Source organism: Amblyraja radiata, chromosome 8, assembly GCF_010909765.2.
Source record: "Amblyraja radiata isolate CabotCenter1 chromosome 8, sAmbRad1.1.pri, whole genome shotgun sequence".
NCBI lineage: Eukaryota > Metazoa > Chordata > Chondrichthyes > Rajiformes > Rajidae > Amblyraja > Amblyraja radiata.
The window spans coordinates 60,523,451-60,544,751 of record NC_045963.1 but is presented as its reverse complement, the minus strand read 5'-3'; the positions used below and the strand labels follow the sequence as shown (position 1 = coordinate 60,544,751).

At 38.3% G+C, this 21,301-nt stretch overlaps 1 protein-coding gene across 3 annotated transcripts in view; it reads left to right on the top strand.

Moving 5' to 3' along the window:
* col12a1 (collagen type XII alpha 1 chain) overlaps positions 1-21,301 on the top strand; it is a 235,328-nt gene that overhangs the window by 158,609 nt on the left and 55,418 nt on the right. For all 3 annotated transcript variants that reach the window (XM_033026046.1, XM_033026047.1, XM_033026048.1), the window contains 9 exons: positions 1,244-1,396; positions 3,186-3,260; positions 4,416-4,555; positions 5,469-5,592; positions 6,722-6,865; positions 9,576-9,740; positions 10,550-10,588; positions 12,091-12,229; positions 17,945-18,087. In XM_033026046.1, coding sequence (XP_032881937.1) covers positions 1,244-1,396; positions 3,186-3,260; positions 4,416-4,555; positions 5,469-5,592; positions 6,722-6,865; positions 9,576-9,740; positions 10,550-10,588; positions 12,091-12,229; positions 17,945-18,087 — 1,122 coding nt within the window. The remainder of the gene's footprint in view (positions 1-1,243; positions 1,397-3,185; positions 3,261-4,415; positions 4,556-5,468; positions 5,593-6,721; positions 6,866-9,575; positions 9,741-10,549; positions 10,589-12,090; positions 12,230-17,944; positions 18,088-21,301) is intronic.

Below are 21,301 nucleotides of genomic sequence, written 5' to 3'. Positions count from 1 at the left end.
TTTCTGTCCCTTAATTCTCAAGTCATGTCCCCTTGTTTGAATCTTCCCTACTCTCAGTGGGAAAAGCTTATCCACGTCAACTCTGTCTATCCCTCTCATCATTTTAAAGACCTCTATCAAGTCCCCCCTTAACCTTCTGCGCTCCAAAGAATAAAGCCCTAACTTGTTCAACCTTTCTCTGTAACTTAGTTGCTGAAACCCAGGCAACATTCTAGTAAATCTCCTCTGTGCTCTCTCTATTTTGTTGACATCCTTCCTATAATTAGGCGACCAAAATTGTACACCATACTCCAGAATTGGCCTCACCAATGCCTTGTACAATTTTAACATTACATCCCAACTTCTATACTCAATGCTCTGATTTATAAAGGCCAGCACACCAAAAGCTTTCTTTACCACCCTATCTACATGAGATTCCACTTTCAGAGAACTGTGCACAGTTATTCCCAGATCCCTCTCTTCACCTGCATTCTTCAATTCCCTACCATTTACCATGTACGTCCTATTTTGATTTGTCCTGCCAAGATGTAGCACCTCACACTTATCAGCATTAAACTCCATCTGCCATCTTTCAGCCAACTCTTCCAACTGGCATAAATCTCTCTGTGGACTTTGAAAATCTACTTCATTATCCACAAACCCCACCTTAACCCCTACCTTTTTCTATTCTCCAAAAACTTAAGAATTTTGAAACTTAAGAATAACTAAGCAATGATCCTATTATGTGCTGTACCAATAATAATTAACCATGTGCTGGTCATTCCCGAGAACAGACTGAAAATTCACTCCGATACTTAGGACATCTGATACTTACACAACTAAAAGCCACCCCTAAAAAACTGAGGTTAAAAATTCTGTTTCTGAAGTCATAGGGAGATAACAGGAGATTCTAAAATAAATAAAATATAAAATATGGAACAAAAGGTGTGTTGCAAACAAATAAAAATAGAAATTGTATCGATAAAAAATATATTAAAAGCGGATTAGATATAGGGTATTGCCTGCAAATATGAGTTTAAAAAATGAAATATAAAATAAAATTAGGTCAATGCTGTGTGAAACAATACTATATTCATAAATATGCCATAAATTTATTTGGTAAATTTTACCATATGAGGCACTTGTCTATTTCTCTTTTGTCTCGCTAATCGATGATATTGTACTGAGTTGTTTCTTGGATGTAGCCACATTCTCTACAGTGCATGATCATTTTTACCTGACTATGTTTCTGATTATTTTGAAGCTTATGCTGGGGGACACCAAGAAATTACCATCAATGGTGCTGAATCCAGTTACTGCTTCCCTGGTCTTAACCCTGATACCCTATATGATGCTGTTGTCTACACTCAGCTTCCAAACCTGGAAGGACCTGGAATTACCGTGCGGGAACGTACAGGTGAGTACTTGAGTGTAAACGGCAATGAAGTTTAGAGAATGGATGGGGCAATAAGCTTTCAAATTGATGGCGACAATTGGTATTGGTATTATTTTATTGCCATGTGTACTGAGATACAGCAAAAAGCTTTGTTGGCATGCAATCTAGTCAAATCATACCAAAATTTTATTATAATCAAGCCATATACAAGTACAACAGAAATCACAAAATAATCAGTCCAGAATATGGTGTTATAGCATTGCAGTTGCAGAGGAACTGGAGATTAAAAACCTGCAAGTTCCGCAATGAAATCGGTAGAAAGATCAGGACTGGACCCTAGCTAATGGAAGGACTGTTCAGTGGACTGATTAATAACGGAGTGGAAAGTGGCACGTGCTTTGGTATCCTGCCCAATAGAAGAGAGGAGGAGAGGGAAATACTGGGGTGCAAGGGGACCTTGATTATTTTGGTTGTTTTATGGAAGCAACATGAATTATAACTGAATCAATGGGTGAAACTGAATTGACATTGATAACGATGCAGTTAGGAATGAGTATCAGTTAGGAATGAGTATTAGAAAGGCGCTATATAAATCCCATCCATTATTATTATTATTACATTGTAAGGGAAGAACAGAGGAGCACTAGTTACAGTTCTGCAGCCTGAAAATCAACTTTCCACCACCACTCTCTGCTTCGTACTATCAAGCCACTTCTGTATTCAATTAGCTAGCTTTCCCAGTATCCTATGAGATCAAACCTTGCAGAGCAGTCTACTAAGCAAAACATTGTCCAAGGCCTTGCTGCAATCCATGTAGACTACATCTACAGTGCTGCTCTCATCGACATTTTTGGTTTACCTCTTAAAAAAGGTCAATTAAATTTGTGAGATACAATCTTCCACACACAAAACCATGCTGATTATCCTTTATCACCTTTCATCTTTCCAAATGCATGTCTATTTGATCTATCAGAATCCTCTAATAACTTGCCTACCACAGATATTAGTCTTATTACTCTATAGTTCCCTGGTTTTAATTTGCAGACATTCTTAAAATGAGTCACGTTAGCCACTCTCCAGTTTCCTGGCACCTCACCCGTGACTAATGATGATTTGTATATTCTAGTTAGGGCTCCAGCAATTCCTGCTTCAAAAACTAGCAAGTTATAGGTTGATACAAATGAGGTACAAAAGATTGGTAGACGGGTGGAGATAGCACCAAAGACTAGCAGTGAAATAGAGACATAAGGATGTCAGATCAGAAGGGTAGAGGAGGAGTGAAATGTTAGAGCAGAGAGAGATAGTGGATGGAAGGGGATGGTGAAGAGCGGGAATTTATCTGAAACTGGAGACATCAATGTTTATGTCATTGGGTTGAAGGTAACCCAAGCAGAATATGACGTGCTTCCATTTCTTCCAGTTGGTGTTTGGCCTCACTCTGGCAGTGGATTAGGCCAAGGACAGAAAGGTTGATATGGGAGAAGGGCAAGTGTGAATTTACTTTGTTCAGGCAGCTGGGATTTACTGTCTGATCTTATGGAGAAAGAATGGCCTTTATCATGTTTGCCATTAGTGACATTCTGCAACTGAAGTCGTACGTTCTTGATTCGGAGAAAGAATAAGCACTTGCACCAGTTGAGAATGACTACTGTTCTCTATCAAGATGTGGTATTTTTGTGTTTGTACTGGCAACCTGTCTGGAATTGAATAGTATGACCTAACTGAAAAACTAGTCTAATGTGAAAGTGTTAAATTTATGATCAGCTTAATTTGATTTAAATTACAAATGCCTGTTTTCTTCCTTTTGCAGTGGTTCGCCCAACAACAGCTCCAACAGAGCCGCCTTCTCCTCCCCCTCCACCAACAATCCCACCTGCCCGGGAAGGTAAGCTTTTTACCTTGTCTGTGCTGCCATCTCGTGCACTTGCATCCACAGAACAGTAGGTTGGGCACAAAGGCAGAGGCTTCTCTGAAAACATCTAAATTTCCTGTTTTGGTCAATTGAATAAAGGGAATTCTGTATTAAAAACAGAAAAGGCTAGCGAAATACAGCAGGTCAAAAGTATCTGAGAAAGGAAAGAACATGTTTATGGCTACACGGACACAAAATTTGCTAACTCTGGTTGGACTTGCCATCATTACCCAGTCTAATATTTATGCTGCATTCAAACTCACAAAGTGGTTGACTCTTAACCATAATCTTCAATTCAGGAGCAATTAATAACGGGTATAATTGCTTGCACTTCTGATGACATCCCCATCCAACGAAATTTAAAAAAAAATCATACCTATGTCAATGTTCCACACTGGGGTTGGTGATTAGGGACAAATTATTGTAATAGGATGAGGGACTTCTGAATTTGGTTTAAAACAATAGTTTCTTTTTATTATAAACTATGTGGTAAACATTTCATGTCTGAGTAGTGAGAAGCTGAGGCAAGGCTGCAAACTTGCTATCATCTCAGAAAGTAAGTCATCCATATCAGAGTTGGTTGGGTGTGGTGTTGGAACCAAATCATTTGAACAAAAATTGACATTAAATTATGGATGGTAGACAAAAATGCTGGAGAAAGTCAGTGGGTGAGGCGGCATCTATGGTGCGAAGGAATCGAGACCCTTCTTCAGACTAATGTGCAATTTTTTTTTAATGTATCAATTTGGAAATGTTACATAGAATTAGGGAAAACTGATAGCAAAAGAACATACAAATCTATTTGATCAATGCCAGCGTTGAATGTTCCCAACCTACCTTCTCCAATCCCATGGTCATTTTTCTCTGTGTGATATCAGTATCTTTCTGACTCTGTGCAATTTGCTCCAACTATTATTTGTAGTAACAAGTTTCACATTCTATTTTTTCTCGTATCACTCACCAATCAACAGATTTTATTTCAACTGTGCATCTAATTAAAGCAGCTGCTTTCAAAGTATGAACATTTCAGTCAAAATATTTCAGCACGTGTTGTAAAAATCTGCATGAAAGATGAGGGAGAAATAGCTTGCATCGATTTATTACCTATGGGGTTTTTTTAACCATCAGTGTGTTCGGGTGCAAAGGCAGACCTGGTGTTCTTAGTTGATGGCTCATGGAGTATTGGGGATGAAAACTTCCAAAAGGTCTTGCAGTTCTGTTTCGATATCATTGGGGCTCTGGATGAGATCAGCCCAGGTGGAATGCAGGTATGTGCAAGACTTTATTCCTGTTTCATAAAGCAAAATTAGTTTTGTTTCTTACATAGAGCTTGGGTCAAGTGGTACCACTACTGCCTAAGAGGGTTAATTATGGATTAGAGGCATAAGACAGGGAATAAGTGAAATGAAGCAATGTTGCACCATTAGAGATATGACCCATTGAGAAGTTTATGGGTCCGATATCTGTTATTGTAAATAGATGTTGCTCGATGCGGTTTGCAAGACTTAACTGTGACAGATGACAGAGAAAGAGGCTATCGTTCACTCAGTCTGTTGTGTATAAATGCCCATTTCCCATGTTTTAGCTATCCTTGACACTAGCTTCCAATTGATAATTTCTCCAAACATATATTTTGGATCAAGATTCTGGCTACCCTTTACTTCCTCAATATAGGTGGTGGATTAAAAGCATTTTATAAGCACCAGTTGTGCAGAATGGTCACTACAATTACTTGTACAACATCAGTGCAAATTATTGTGTGCAAAAACCATTCTGCGAGATGTTATTGTTTTTTTTGAGATACTGTGTGGAAAATAGGCACTTCTGCCTACCGAGACCACGTCAACCATTGATCACCCGTACACTAGTTCTATGTTATCCCATTTTGCATCCTACACACTAGGTGCAATCTCCAGAAGCCAATTAACCTCCAAACGTGCATGCTTTTGCAATGTGGGAGGAAACCGGAACACCCGGAAAAAACCCACGAGGTCATAAGGAGAATGTACAAACTCTGCACAGACTGCACCTGTAGTCAGGATTGAACCCAGGTCACTGGTGCTGTGTGAAGGCAGCTCTACCGCTGTGCTGCTTTATTGTCCTGTGTTAACTTATTTTTGTAAAGATATTATTCATATGATATTCCTGTTCAATTAAAATATTGTTTCTCTTTTTGCATAGGTTTCAGTTGTTCAGTTTAGTGATGATGCAAAAGCAGAATTTAAATTGGACACTTACCATGATAAAGGAATGGTTCTTGCTGCTCTTCAGCTAATCAGCTACAAAGGAGGAAACACTAAAACAGGTACTAATGAATAATGTTTCTTTATTTATTTTAATGGTTCATAGGATGCACGTCTGCTGTGAGGCATTATTGTACAAAAGCATAAACCAGGGTGGCAATGCGTTGAGAAATATTTGAAAATTGCCCTCATAATATTTTACTGTTGAGCTCACTTATAATCAAGGGAGAAACAGAATGGCACAATTGAATGAAGGAGAGGAACAAATCAATTTAAAATGTACCTAAACAAATCAATAAAAAAACTGATATTAGTATAGGGTACTTAATGCAGACATGGATATGGTGGACAGCCTGTTTCTCTGCTGCATGTCTCCATTATCATGACTCCATAAAATGTTTATGGGAACCCGATAGAGACTTTAGGGGACAAAATAAATACATTTATAGGAAACCTCATTAAGTTAATTGCTGTCACTCAACAATTGACCTTGAGAAAGGATGTCAAGGTGAGGGAGAGAATGCAGAGGATTAGTAAAATGATCCCTTTGGTGAGGTGTAGTAGGTGTAGAGGATTGGTGAGGTGTGGAGTCCATGCTTTCACAAAATGAATAATACAACAAAGAGGCCATTCAGCCCATTGTGTTTTTGCTGGAGGGCTTTTTTTCAGTTTTCCAATCCTTGGAGTCTCTCTGACCTTTCCTGACAGATGTATGTTACACAAGTGTATCTGTGAGGCTATCACAGAGCTTTTTAAGTGCTCAACCACTGGGCAAGTTGGGGTATATAGGAAGGAACTTTGGTTTACACCAAAGATAGACACCAAATGCTGGAGTTATTCAGCAAGACAGGCCACATCTTTGAAGAAAAGGAATGAGTGACATTGTGGGTTGAGACCCTTGTGTTACGTCTCTTCTGTTTGATGCACCAAACGGTGCATTAGTTTTGTGATGGCCATTGCCATAAACTCTCAGGAACTAGTAAACAATGGCCCTCTCTCTAAACCATGAAACCATCTAAATCTGACCTCGGGTATGCTTGATGCCAACACTGGGTGCAAAGCACTGAAAGGTTTTCTGTTCAAAAGCAAGGAGTCCATTCCCAATTAAAAGAGGCAAATCTTAATGGAACAAATGAATGTGCCATGGATTTGGCAAGTCACCAATTCTATGGACTCACTTTTATATTCTAGGTCGGGCTCTCAAATATATGAATGAACATGTCTTGGCTCATTCAAATGGTATGAGGAGGGGTGTACCCAAGGTGCTTGTTGTTGTGACTGATGGTCGTTCACAGGATGAGATTAAGAAGCCCGCACTTGTGCTCCAAGAAACTGGTAAGTGATGCAGTTAATGACTCTTTATGAGCAGTGTTTCATTTTATTTTATCGGTCTTTGATAAGTTTGAATGATCCTGTCCAAGTCAAAAGTGTCATTGTTTCCTTTCACATCCTGGAGTGTCCTATTAGTTGTAATGACTGGTTTAGGAAGTGAGAAATTCAGTCCTTCATTTTTTATTTTTCAGTCGATACTGCACATTGTAACTATTCACTGCAAAGATGAGGAAAAGGCATCCGAAAGTTCAAATATATCACAACAAATTATTTTCCATTATCTCCTCTGTAGGTTACTATTTCAAAATACTGTAACAAATTTGTTCAGCATTATTTTCTTTTCATAAATCCATGCAGAATCTGCTCTATTCTTACATTTTATTTTCAAAGGTGCAGACATAATAAATCAGGAGGAACCTATTGATGTGATATATTTTGACTTTCAAATCCCATATAAATAATAATTGAAATTAAAAATAAACAGTGCTGGCATAATATACAGAGGATTGTTTAATGTAGTGACGTAAAAAAGAAATTGGAATGAAAAGGTTATTTTTGTGTTGGGTGGATGTAAGGTTCCAGTTAGAGGCGATCAAATGTAAATGTATCCCAATGTGAGGATGTCATAAAGCTGGCTGGCAGTGTGGGCTGAGGAGGATATTAAAAGGCTTCAAGGGGATGTGGACAGATTAAATGCATTGGTGAGAACATGATAAATGGAATATATTAATCCAGGAAAGTAGCTCTAAAGTAAAAGATCATTCATGATCTTATGAACTGTGGAACAGACAAGAAAGGTTTAATCTATTCCTGCTATTTTGTTATGCAGTTATGGTCTTGTTCTTTAAGTGGTGATAAGCATCCAAAGTCTTTACAATATAACAAAATCAACTTTATCATTGTTCACAATGCGTTGTTTTTGTGTTATTATAATGGGTTTTAATAACTGATTTGTGGGCGCTTTGTTTAATGTTTATTTCTGTCACTAAATGAAAGTAGCACTGGTGCCTCACAGCTACAGAGATAGGGATTCAATCCTGACCTTGGGTGCTGTTTTCAGCGTTTGATTGTTCTTCCTGTGACCTCTGGGTACTCTAGTTTCCTGCCACATCACGAAGATGTGATGAGAGGTTAATTCGCTGCTGTAAATTACCCCTAGTATAAGTAAGTGCATAAAAATCAAGGGGGAGTTGCTGAACATTTGAGAGGGAATAAATTGCAGATGTGCGGGAAGTAAGAAAATGGAGAATGGGACTGATGGGATTACTGTATTGGAACTACTGCGTTGATCCAAAGGGCCAGAAAGCCTCCTTCTGTGCAATAATATGTACGTTAAAATTTATTGACCAAAATGATTGCTCTGACAATATGTGGCAAAATACTGTCCCTAATCCTCCCTTTAACAAATTTGGGTCTTGTTTATATTCTGGAAAAGTTCCCAGTCAGTGACTATTGATTGTCAGGCCGTTGATGGTCATTTGTAATCATGAATATTCATTCTAATGGGACCGTTGATCATATTTGTAGATCAGATCATTCCCATTTCATGCATTCTTTACCAACGGATAGCCATTTATTTTGTGGGAGATATGCCCACTCATTTTTATCACATAACCTACTTCTTAACTCCCATATAAGAAGTTATATCTGGGAATTAGGATGTCTTTTTTTCTAAGTTATTCAACCCTCCTTCAATGCATTCAATTATCATTCACATGGATCAGCAAACAGACCACAGCTTAATGGATTTAAATGCTGAAACATTCTTGGCAAGGGAAACCAAATAACTGCATGAGTAAGATGAGTCAAATTTAAACCCTGGCAAGTCATTCACAAACATATTTGAACCACTGATTACTATCAGATGATAGTGTGTATTTAGCTGGAGGTGTGGTGAGGGGAAATATGCAGCGATATATGAGGGTCAGATTGCTCACCGATAAATTGACTACCTCATTAATGTTTTGTAAATTAAACTTCATTTGCATGCGATTAAGTAATTGCACAGTTGCTCGAGTCATGAATATTTAAATGTTCAATTCTGGGTCCAAGGTACGTTTCTTGGACCTATTTTGTTCATGCTGTATAAGAAGAATGACCTTGGTGTGTCAATTCTCATCAGAGAATATAAATACATAACTACAATTACAATATAAATATAATAAGTATCACCACCAACGTTCCTCTAGCTTGGGCCTAAGAGTTCAATGATAAATCCATTTATGCTCAGAGTGATGTACACGCTGCTTCTCCCCGTCGCCACAGTGCAGAGGCATTTCTGCATTACTAATCTCATTTAAATATTTTCAGGATTGATTCATCTGGATGAATCCAAAGATTATAGTAAAGATACAATCTATGAAGAATCTCTTATGACCTTTTTTTTTTTAAAGTATGTGAGCAATTTGAGACAAGCAATGTGATAAATGCAGCAGAATTGGGAGGAACTATTGACTTTAAGTCCACTGCTTCAAATGGTCTCTGCCACTGAAAAAATAGTTTGCTTCTTGCCTGGGTCTCTTGTGGATACATTTTTAAATATCGATCATGCAGATTAATAAATAATTCATGATAGTTGTAGTACATGTCCGCCACTGTGGTGCAATGCATACTATTTGGAATGTATTTTATTGCACAGCATGTTCCTCTTTGAGGCTTGCTGATAAGTGCTGGCTGTCCTTTAAACTGGAGAGATGTTTCCTTTTCCATGCAGGTTACAGTGTGTTCGTTGTGGGAGTGGCTGACATTGATATCAATGAGTTGAAAAACATTGGCAGCAAACCCAGTGAAAGGCATCTCTTCCTTGTAAATGATTTTGACGCATTCGAGAAGATTCAGGATGAGCTCATCACTTTCCTTTGTGAAACAGCTACTTCAAGTGAGTTACTTTTCTTCATCTCATTGATTGGTCACTCTCCTTCTTAATATTAATGAAACACTCATCTTGCTACTTCGCTGAAAAAGTTATCTACTTCCCCGACAAAAAGATTGGCCTATGCAACAAGTTTCTCAAAAAGTATCCAGTGTGGCAAGTCTACCGACAAATCTAAATAATCGACTGTGTATCAGAGAGTTGCATGTACCAATCAGACTATGATGCAATGTGAATGACTGCCAGCAAGAAGAAAAATTATGGTACAAAATCTACTTTCTTTGGTTGCGATGATGTGACCAGCACCTTAAAATCAATGTGATGAGAATGAAGTACCAAATACAATCTTCCTCATCCTGTTTTAAACAGTAATGAGTAAATCTGGTGTATAGCTAAGAACCAAGCAAACTATAAATAAATGTAACTCTTCCTGCCCCTCCCTACTTGCTTTGCCTCTGTTAACTCAAATAAACTGCAGGTGCTGGAAATCTGAAATAAAAACAGAAAATACTGGAGATACACAGCAGGTCAGGCAGTGATCTGTGGAGAAAGAAATATTGTTAACATTTCGGGTCATGGATCTTCTTCAGACCTGGGAAAAGTGAGAAAAGAAGCCTGTTTTTACATTGCAGAGAAGAGGTGTAGAGAACTAAGAGACTGTCTGCGAATGGATGGAGACCATAAGTACCAGATGACACAGAAAATGCTGGTACCATATAAAAGTGAAATTATAATGGGAAGCCAGTTGTTATTTTGTCCTTTTATAGAAATGTGCATATTTTCCTATTGACATCCACTTCTTTGTCTCATTGCAGCTTGCCCATTGATTTATCTTCATGGATTCACTACACCAGGTAGGGGACACATTGTAGTCATTTCCGTTCGTTCACTGAAGCTATCATTATCAAGAAAGAATGTGCTTTACAACTGGAATGCAGCATTTGGAAGATTAATTATAGTTTTTTTTATCGATAATACATTTCTCTAAATTAAAGCTGTCACCAGAAGCAATCTTGTACTAGTCACAGCAAGTATATTTCTGTAGGCTCTCTTTCTTCTCACTTCTTTTTCTTTTGTGACTTCTCTCATCATCTGTGTTTATTTCTATCTGTCTCTAACACTCTGACATACCTATGGCAAAGTTGCAGGAGAAGAATGGGAGCAATTCCAAGAAAAGGTCTGGGAGCTAAGATGGATTTAGCTCAGGCACGTGCCTGCAAGGTAGGCACTGCCTACCCTGACTAAAATTATAAAATTATAATTAATAAATATAAATAGTAAAGGCACGCGAGAATTATGCCTACCTAAGAGATCGATTCCTTAGGTTGGCATAATTCTCTGTGCCTTTCATGTGCAGTACATGTAATTCGCGAAAGTCTGTGCAGCTGACGTGCCGTCAACGCTGCTTCAAACCATCAATTTCAAGGGGAGCTGAAGGCAGCTGAAATTCTGCCTTTGCAGTGTGGACTGTGTACTGCGAATGCGCAGCAGCGTACTGCGCAGGCGCAGCGCAAGTTTCTTGGCGGGTTTTTCAAACATGGATTGTCACTTTCTTAAGAGTATCAAGGAGAGAAGAATGGGTTCATGTACAAATAATGTGTTCAGTAGATTTCTTTGAATTATATGTTTTTAAATACCATATTTCCCGGCAACGAAGACACTATTTTTTACCCAAAAATAAGGCACGAAAATGTACCTGCATGTTGGAGGCTGAAGGTTAGGTTGTAGCCAAGAAAGATAGGCTTGGTTATCCCTCAGTACAGCAACATCAAGAACATCCCCGACCCCCTTCTTCTCAATGCTCCTGGCCTCTCTGCAACTTTACCCCTGGCCAGACTCCCCACATGCTGTGAAAGGAACTCTTTCCCCCCCCCCCCAATTGGTCCCTTTGAACTAGTATTGTCATTTAATAAGATCACAACCGATTCAACTTGTCCCGGTGTGCTCCCGTTTTTCCCACCATCTCTTCACCTGGCGTCACCCTCCACCCCCCACCGATTCAGTAATTCAGAATGAAGGAGATTTGGGAGGCTTGGGCAAATTGAATTGTTCCTTTCTTTATTTTAATTTTTTATTTTTAGAGGATTTAGAGAAGAGAACAATCTGCGCTTGCGCGGTTTAAGATTTTTTTTAAAAGCCGACTGACTGCCCACCCTGAGTAATTACACATGGCACATGCCTGATTTAGCTCCATTACTGGGAAGTAAGTCAGGTAGCACATCTGCCAATTTGAAGCACCCGGGCACTGTTGCTCAACCAGCAGGATTTGAAAATGTTACCATTTTATAATACTTTTAGAATTTTATAACATGGAATGAATATCTAATATTTTTTTACACATGTTTCTCCTCCAAAGGTTACAGAATGCTGGAATCATTTAATATGACGACAAAGGAAGCTGCAAATCTTGCAGGAGTTTCTATGGTGCCAGGGTCTTTCAATAGCTTTACAGCTTACAACATTCATAAGGATGCAAACCTCCAGCAACCTACTGTGTAAGTTATCAGTGAACATAGCATTGTTACATTATGTAGTCACTCATGAGAGAACCTGCGTATGATGCAGGGCCTTGATCCGAAACAACAACTGTCTCTTTGCCTCTACAGATGCCACCTGACCCACTGCATTCCTCTGCAGTTTGTTTTTTTGCTTCAGAGTGAACCTCTCTCAGTATCTATCACAGTTGGCCATAGTTTAATGGTAAAACCTTGCCGTTGAATCTGAAAGTTGCCAATTCATCATCACTCCACAGTATGGAGCACAAGCAGGCACTCGTGATACAGTATTGATGGTGCCACCAGACATTTGTAGAATTCAAGGAGTAGTATCAAAACATCAACTGTCTCAGTGAAACTATAATAGAGCTGAAGCTAGAGCAGCAGATTTGACATGCCATTGACAAAGTGCTCAGCTATCAATGGATTAGTTGAAACCTCGTCTCTCCTGCACATTCAGACATAAATGATGGAGCACATTTAAGTCGCTAGAATGAAATGGAGTTGATGAAATGTTCTGTTCTCAACATTAGCATAAGCCAGCTTGTGAGTGCAAAAGGAAACATATTTATAATCATTATCAAACTCATGAAAAGCTCAGAGGAATCATTACAGAATGAATGATTCAACTAATCTAAGGTTCTTACAATCACCATTATATTCTTCAGCCAATTTGCTGATTCCATGTGATATAAAAGATGGTTAAGAATGCCATGCAATGAAGTATAAATGTCCCATCTTATGTTTCATGACAACCAAAACCTCTTGCCATGCAGTTTCGAATGGCTTCAAGACCTACATTTATCTGGCAATAAGCCTTTTCTAAGCAAACCAAGCCAAATGTAAGGCAATGACTTCCAGAAATACAGCGACTAACTACCTCCCAATTATGTTTACCAGAGCTGCCATTATCAAATTCCCAACAAACATGATCAACACTGAACAGAATATTAAATGGGCCAGCCATATAAATACTGTGGTATTAAAAGCAGGTCAGATGTTATGTATTCAGTTATGAGTGAGTGGCTTATTTCCTGCCTCCGCAGAGTCCTTCCATTGTGTTCAAGGCTTAAGTCAGGAGTGCTATGAAGTTCTCTCTATTTGCCTGAATGAGTGTAAATCCAGCAATGCTCATCATTGCCCAGGACAAAATAGATTGTTTGACAGGTATTTGGGCAGGAAGGATTTAGACGGCCATGTGCTAAATGCAGACAAAACGAGATATAGACCTGTATGCCAACTTGGTCAGCATGGACAAAGTGGGCCAAATGTCCTGTTTTCATGCTGTATATCTCTATGAACAGCACTCAGCAATCACCATTGAAAAGTTACCAACTCAACCACTGACCCACAGTCATTAAAGTCTATATGATCGACAGATTTCAATACAGAAGTCACTAGAGTTTTCTCAAGCATGTTACCTCTACTGTCCGTAGGGTCAAGGACAGTGAGTATTGAAATGCAACCAACTCCAGGTTGCTCTTTAATTTATACACCATTCTGACTTAAATTATATTGTCAATTCTTCATTAACACTCATCCAAAATCCTAAAATTCCTTGCCAAACACTTAAAATATTCCTTTACTTTAGGGACAGCAAAGGTTCAGAAAGTTGGTTCATTACAGCTTTCTCAAGAGTCTTGAGATTTATGATTTGAAGGCCCCATCCCATCAAAGAACACAAATTAGGTGCCATTTTTCAAATGTTGCTAAACTGAGGTCCCTCAACCTCGTAAAGAATCCCATGACCTTACTTAATGAAGTGATGGTTTCTTCCCCCTGGCGCTCCATTCAATGTTTATCCTTCAGCTTACATTCGCAGTGGGAAGTTTCGCATTGTTAGATCCGGATCCTTGTTTCGCTTAAATTGACTAGTGTGTTTCCTGCATTACAACAACATTAACACTTCTATAAAAAGTACTTTGTGAGTTTTCTCATCCAAAAATTGATCCATAAAATACTAGATCTATTTTCTTACTTTACATAAGATTTAAGGTTCAGATATTAGGTATCAATCAGTTGCCAGGGCCCTCCCCCACCCCCCCTCCCCTCTGGATTTAAGGCCAATATCTGCAATTAAGCCCAGGATCAGATCCAGGGAGACTGGGTTTTTTTTTTTAGACAAGGTCCATGGACTAAAATATAAAGCCACCAGCTGGTTTGTTGAAAACATTTTAAATAATTATATTTGGACACGAGCAGGAACTTGTCCAGTTTTACTATTGTTGATCTTTGTGCATTATAGCCATCCTTGAACTGTTTATAATATTATATTTTAAAATAATGGTGACTACACTTTTAAAAGATAATAAACCTACCAGTTATGTATTTTTAAAGGTTTCTCGAGGTTTTCTCCCATCAATTTATCAGTCTTTTAAGCATTTGTATCATAGACTACAGCTTGCCTTTAATACCATTATAACATCAAACCTTATCACCAAACATGCTAGACTTGGTGTCAGCATTCATCTCTGCAACTGGGTCCTTGACTTCCTGACCAACAGCCCCAAATCTGTGAGGATAGCAGACAAATCATTCTCTACGATAATCCTCAATACGGGGGCTCCGCAAGGATGTGTTCTCAGCCCCCTTCTTTACTCCTTGTATGCCCAAGATTGTGCAAATCCAATTCAATTTTCAAATTCTCAATGACACCCTCATTGTGGGCCAGATATCAAAAAATGATGAGATCGAGAATCTCGTGTCCTGGTATCCAGACAACACCTTTATTCTCAATGTCAACAAGACAAAGGGGATTGGGATCGACTTCAGGAAGCGAAGCGGTACACATACCCCAGTTTGCATTGACGGTGCCAAAGTAAAGATGGTTGAAAACTTCTAATTCCTAGGACTCTTATCACCAACAACTTCTCCTGGACCACCCATATTGAAGCAACGGCTAAAAAAGCATACCGATGCCTCTACTCCCTTAGAAAGCTTGGGAAGTTCAGCATGTCCCCTACAACTCTCACCAACTTTTACAGATTCACCACAGAAAACATTTTATCACGATGCATCACAGCTTAGTTTGGGAACAGCTCCATCCAAGACCGCAAGAAATTGCAGTGAATTGAGGACGCAGCCTAAACCATTACACAAACCGACCTCCCTTACAGCAGTTTGACTTTATGACTTACAAGTCTGACTCAGATTGCTTAACAAAATAACTATTCAGGAAGCCATAAGAAACTGCAGATGTTGGAGTCTTGTGCAAAACATAAAGTGCTGGAGGAAGTCAGTGGGTCAGGCAACATCTGTGGAGAGAATGGACATATTCAACTGATCACCTGCCAACTAAATTGGCTATCTAAATTAGTCTCATTTGTAAATTTAAAAGATCCCATCCCATTTATAACTATCCATCTTTAAAGTTCCCAAGCTAACTATTGTTTGCTGTGTATGAATCCTGGCCACACAGTCATCTCACCGCTGCCATCGGGAAGAAGGTACAGGAGCCTGAGAACTGTAAGGTCTAGGTTCAGGAACAGCTTCTTCACTGTAGCCATCATGCTATTAAACATTCCAACCTCATAAGGATAGGAAATGTTTAGAGGGATGTAGGCCAAACACAGGAAGATAAGATGATCATAGATGGATAATATGGTTGGTATGGACTAATTGGGCAAATTAGCCTATTACCATGCAGTGTAATATAATACATGGGACCCTTCTTTCAGTGCAGTAATTAATCCAGTGAACCCCCTCATTGCCACTAACAATGAGACAAAAATTATATACAGTACCTATAGAACAATCCCATAAAGCCCTTGTCCATTTGAAGCAAGATTTTTCCTAATTTGATACCCCATTCTTCTTCAAAATTAATTATTTTGAAACAAATTGATTATGTGAAGAATAAAAGCTGGAAGTGCTTAATGTTTGAAATGGCACAAAGCTTGACTTGTTGAGTAGAATTATGTGTTTCTGCTACAGTTGTGCCGTTGCTTTATGTAAATAAGGTACCTGTAGGGAAAGTAGGTGTTTAAAATTAAGAGTAGACACAAAATGCTGGAGTAACTCAGTGGGACTGTCTAAAATTGAGAGTGGCTTCCATTATTTAAAATTGTTTTGCTAGTACAAAGTGTGTACAATTTAAATTAAATTAAACAGTCCATGGCATTTGGATACCATGGAAATTTGGTAACATTGGAGGAAGAGCTACTGCTTAGCATTTTGAAACAAATTACAAGCTGTTCATGGAGTATTTATTTTGCTTTTTGTAGATTTAAACTATACTAAGACTTGAAATTGATCAGTGGTGCTGCTATTTAATTTGATCCTTTATCTCAAAATGGGACGGTGAAACAACATTAAAAATAAAATAAGAGGGAGGGGTACTTCAATCTGGTAACAAGCCAGTTGTTTCCAAAGCTGAATAGAAATGTCTTACACATTAATGGACAAGCAAAGTGTTTGCTTGCAATTCCTGAGACATAAAACAACTTCAGGAAACAATTTCAAAGAATGGTGATAGCTTCATGTTTCATAATGGTTTCACAATAATACAGGAAAACAGAAGCTGACCACTCAACCTCTCAAGCCGAAAGCAATTTTTGGAGAATATTAACACTTCAATAAGCCAGCACACAAGCCATTCCAAATGGTCATGCTGATCTTTGTTGGCCTCAACTCCTCTTCAGCGCAGTCCCCCACAACCCTCAATTGCACAATCTATGTTTTTTTCTATTTCTTGAATGAGACCTGCAATCCAGCTGTCTCCCACCATCAACCTCCCCCCATCTGCTCTCCATAGACCTGCATTTTTGTTTTTTTATACCTACTGAGATCATGAATGTTTCTTCTGAATACCTTCTGAATGCTGCATTAAAATCTGCCTCTGATATGACTGCAAACAGTGTATTCTAGACCCCAACCATTCACTGTGTAAAAATGTTTTTCCTTTTTATTTGTTCTAATTCCTGTCTATGCCATCTGTGATAACACTTTCTCTCTGTTCTATTTTACATTTCCTGGATTTAAATATCTCTGCCAGAATCCTTCACAATCTCCTTTATTTCACGGACAATAGACGGAGAACCGTTTAGCCTCTGGAGTCTATCCAAATATAAAGAAATAAGGGCAATATTTACATTATAAGCAATATATAATTACAGTGGAGAAGATACAGTGAAGATTTACAATCGCCTTGCTAGGATTTGAAATTTTTAGCTAAAACGAAGTATTGTCAAAATCTAGATTATTTTCTGTGGACATAGGGTGAGGAAAGACATATAAACTTCTGAGGATCCTTGATAAAAGAAGGACGTATTTTCATAAGCAGAAAATTTAGGGGGCAAAGATTTAGTGTCTGGAAGAAAGGTTGGAATGGAGATGAAAAAAAAATTACACTAAAGGTTGATGAGGGTCTCGATCTCATTACCTGAAAAGGAGGGAGAGGCAGAAAGCCTCATCACATTTAAACCATACCTGAGTGTACTTGAAGAGCTGTGACCTGTGGGATATGGTTCAAACACAAGGTGTTGTGGTTAGTGTCGGCAACTGTCATCAGAACAGTCACAAGAGACTGCAGATGCCAGAACAGCAAATTGCTGGAGGAACGCAGTGGGTCGAGTAGCACTGTGGGCGGGAAGGAACTGTCAACATTTCCTGTTGACATCCTGCATTGGGACAGAGTGAAGACAGAGTATGAATGAACTGAATGACCTCTAACTATCCACCTAATTCACCAAGTTAATGTGTTTTATTGTCCAACAGAGATGTTCATCCAAGTGGCATGCCATTAAGCTACACCATTATGATGCTTTTCCGCATTCTTCCAACCACAACCTCTGAGCCTTTTACCATTTGGCAGATCACAGACCAAGATCTCAAGCCAGAAGTTGGAGTGCGTCTAGATGGTGAGTTGGTTTCTCATTGTATCAAATAGGAACTGCCCTCGAGGTGGATTCCAGTGCTCTATGCCTATACTGATACATTACATATTGTTTGTTTGCCTGGATTTTAGTTTTAAATCTATGGTTTATTCAACTGTACAGAAATTGATGAATAGGAATTATAAACTCGTGCAGTAGATCCATCAGTTTTTTTTTCAAGCATACAAACAAGATGCATTTGAGTGACCATCCTTTAAGATTATTGAAAATAAGTTAAAAATGATGACCAACTGGGAGGCTGTATATAAAAAAAACTAGGCAGATATGGCTGGATAACATTTCATAAATCACTTTGGTGAAACATTTCATGAACACTATTTACCAATTCTATTATGTGCAATTTTACTGCTTTACTTGACAGGATTTGGAAGTTCAAATTTGTATTTAAAAACTTCATTATGGTTCTTTTAACTAAAAGTCTACAGATTCTGGAACACTTCTCATAGATTAGTAAGCTGCAAATATAAATATATAATTTAAGAAACAGATAGAGAAAACAGGTATACATAGCGCAGTTAGTCTGATATAAAAGAAGACAAATTCCTTGTATGTGTACATACTTGGCCAATAAACTTATTCATTCATTCATTCATTCATTCATTCATTCATTCATTCATTCATAACATGCTGAAATCTGTTATTAAAGGTTGCCAGCAGGGCACATGGAAAATAATAATAGATTTAGGCTGTTGATGGAGATCTGAAAGTGAAATTTGTTTGAGAAATCTATTGGGAGTTTCTGAGGATGTAACTACCAGAATAGATAAGGGAGAATCAAAAGATGTAATGTATTTGTACATTCAAATGGTACCTCACAAGAGATTATTTAAAGAAAACATTCAATTTAACTACCTAGTTGCTCACATAGCTAACTTATAGTGACAGCTGTACAGGTTATTTTTAACATTAATATTTCATCTTTGTAAAAAAAAGTATTTCCATTTTCTTTACCACCACAGTGAATAATATCACATGTTTGTTATACATTATATAAAGAAAAATTAGGCATTGACAGGATAATAAATTAAAATATTATGGTTTGGTTATTGAAAATAGAAGCCAGGAATAAATGGAGTATTTTCAAGATGGATAATTGGGTGACTGGTGGGGAGCTGCAGGAATTGATACTGAGCCATAGCCTTTCACAATTTATATCAATGATTTAGATGATGGGACTGTTCAACATACAGGTTGTAGGAGCCATTAAGCTTAAGTCAGTATATTATAGTCATGTCTAATAATTTTTAATATTTTAGTCCTTATCTGTCTGTATTTTTGTATGTGGGATTTTATACATAGAAGGGGTGTGTCTATTTCTAGAGGAGACCAGCGCAAACTCATAGATTAGGAGTCAGTTGGGTCTCGTAAGGATGGTTGGAATAGTTTTTTTACCATTCATTCACACACACACGTTAATGAGACGACATACTTTTATAAGAATAAACTTTCATATGATTTATTTGACATGAATGGAACAGCGATTAAGAACGGAAAGTGACAGATTATTTCTTTGCTATGTACTACTTCAATGAAAGACCAATTAATCAAGAAACAGCATTTGGAAGGTTTGTTTTTACTATCTTAAGTGTGCCGTGAGTGCGTAAAATATACCTCCTAACCATCCCCGAGGAGTAATGGCTATCGAAGTTGGACTTTGAGAACGTCGTAAAGACTGCCATTATATTGAGTAAAAAACTGTGTTACTACCAGGAGGTAGTAAGACAAAGACTGATTCAACAGTGTACTGAAGGAACTGACAAGGTTGATACCTGGGTCATTCGAGGAAGAGAAGAATTCATTGACCGAGAGGGCCGTGAGTAGATCGATTGGTTGCCGTGTTTGAGAACTGCCAGAAGCATTAATTTTTAAAAGCCTGTGAGAATATTCTGGGGAAATAAAGAATGCAGTTGGAAGCTTGTTTATGCAGACTTGAAAACAGCTTCGAGACAGAGACAAATAACTGGTCATGGGACTCGTGACAAAACTTACCCAGACCAGTATTCTTTTCAGAGGCCTGTTCATCATCCATTTGCGCCCAGCCAAGGATCTCAAAGTGAATTCTATGAATTAGTGAGGAATCAAACGAGAATCAGCCTAGCTTACCCTAAATGGAAATTCCTAAGTATGATGGTGATCCTTGGCAATCAAAACTTTCATAATAGCGTTTCATGAAGGAGTGGAAATGAAAACTACTAATTAAAAAGATTTCTTACAATTTCTGGAGCACTACTCAAGCGGATATGCAAAGCAGCTTGTAATACGTTGTCGAAATGTGCCTGCAGAAGAGGGTTATCAAATGGCAAGGAAATTGCTTAAAGAACATTTTGATAATAAACGGAAGATTGCTAATGCAAGCATGAAGAAAGCCTATGCTTGGAAAACTATCAAGTCAGAAAATGTGAAGGCATTGATTGAGTTCGCGATATTTCTGAGAGGTTGTTGTAGCTCGATGAGAAATCTCAACCACATAGAAGAAATGAATGTTGTTAGTAATATGAGAATTATCATTCTAAAACTGCCCTATAAGCTTAGTGGAGGGATAGAGCAATTCTGATACTGGAAGTCGAAAAATGAGAAGCCACGCTTCCTGATCTTTACCTCCCCCCTTGACTCAATTCAAGGACCCAAGCCGTCTTTCCAGGTGCAGCAGAGGTTCACCTGCACCTCCTCCAACCTCATCTATTGCATCCGCTGCTCTAGGTGTCAGAAGGGTCTCGACCTTAAACATCGCCCATTTCCTTTGCTCCATAGATGCTGTCTCACCCACTGAGTTCCTCTAGCATTTTGGTCTACCTTCGATTTTCCAGCATTTGCAGTTCCTTCTAAACAATGCTTCCTGATCTGGTGAGTTTCATGGAAAGGGAAGTATGGTTAATGTCAAATTTACACCTTGGGAATATTCAAGATCCTAAACCAGCAACTATTAAAGGTTCTACCTTTACCAAAACAAAAGGAAGATCCGGATCTAAGGAAACCAGTGTTGCTACCGCTGTAATACCTGTAGATACGACAGGAGGAATGAAAGGAGATGCATCTACTATTAAGCAAAACGCATTCTGTTTGTCATGTGATGAGGTTGGTAACACCATAAGGTGGTGTCGAACATTCAAGAAGAAGGAATATAAAGAAAATAAGGATTTCTTAAAGGAGAAGGGAATCTGCTTTGGATGTTTGAAGA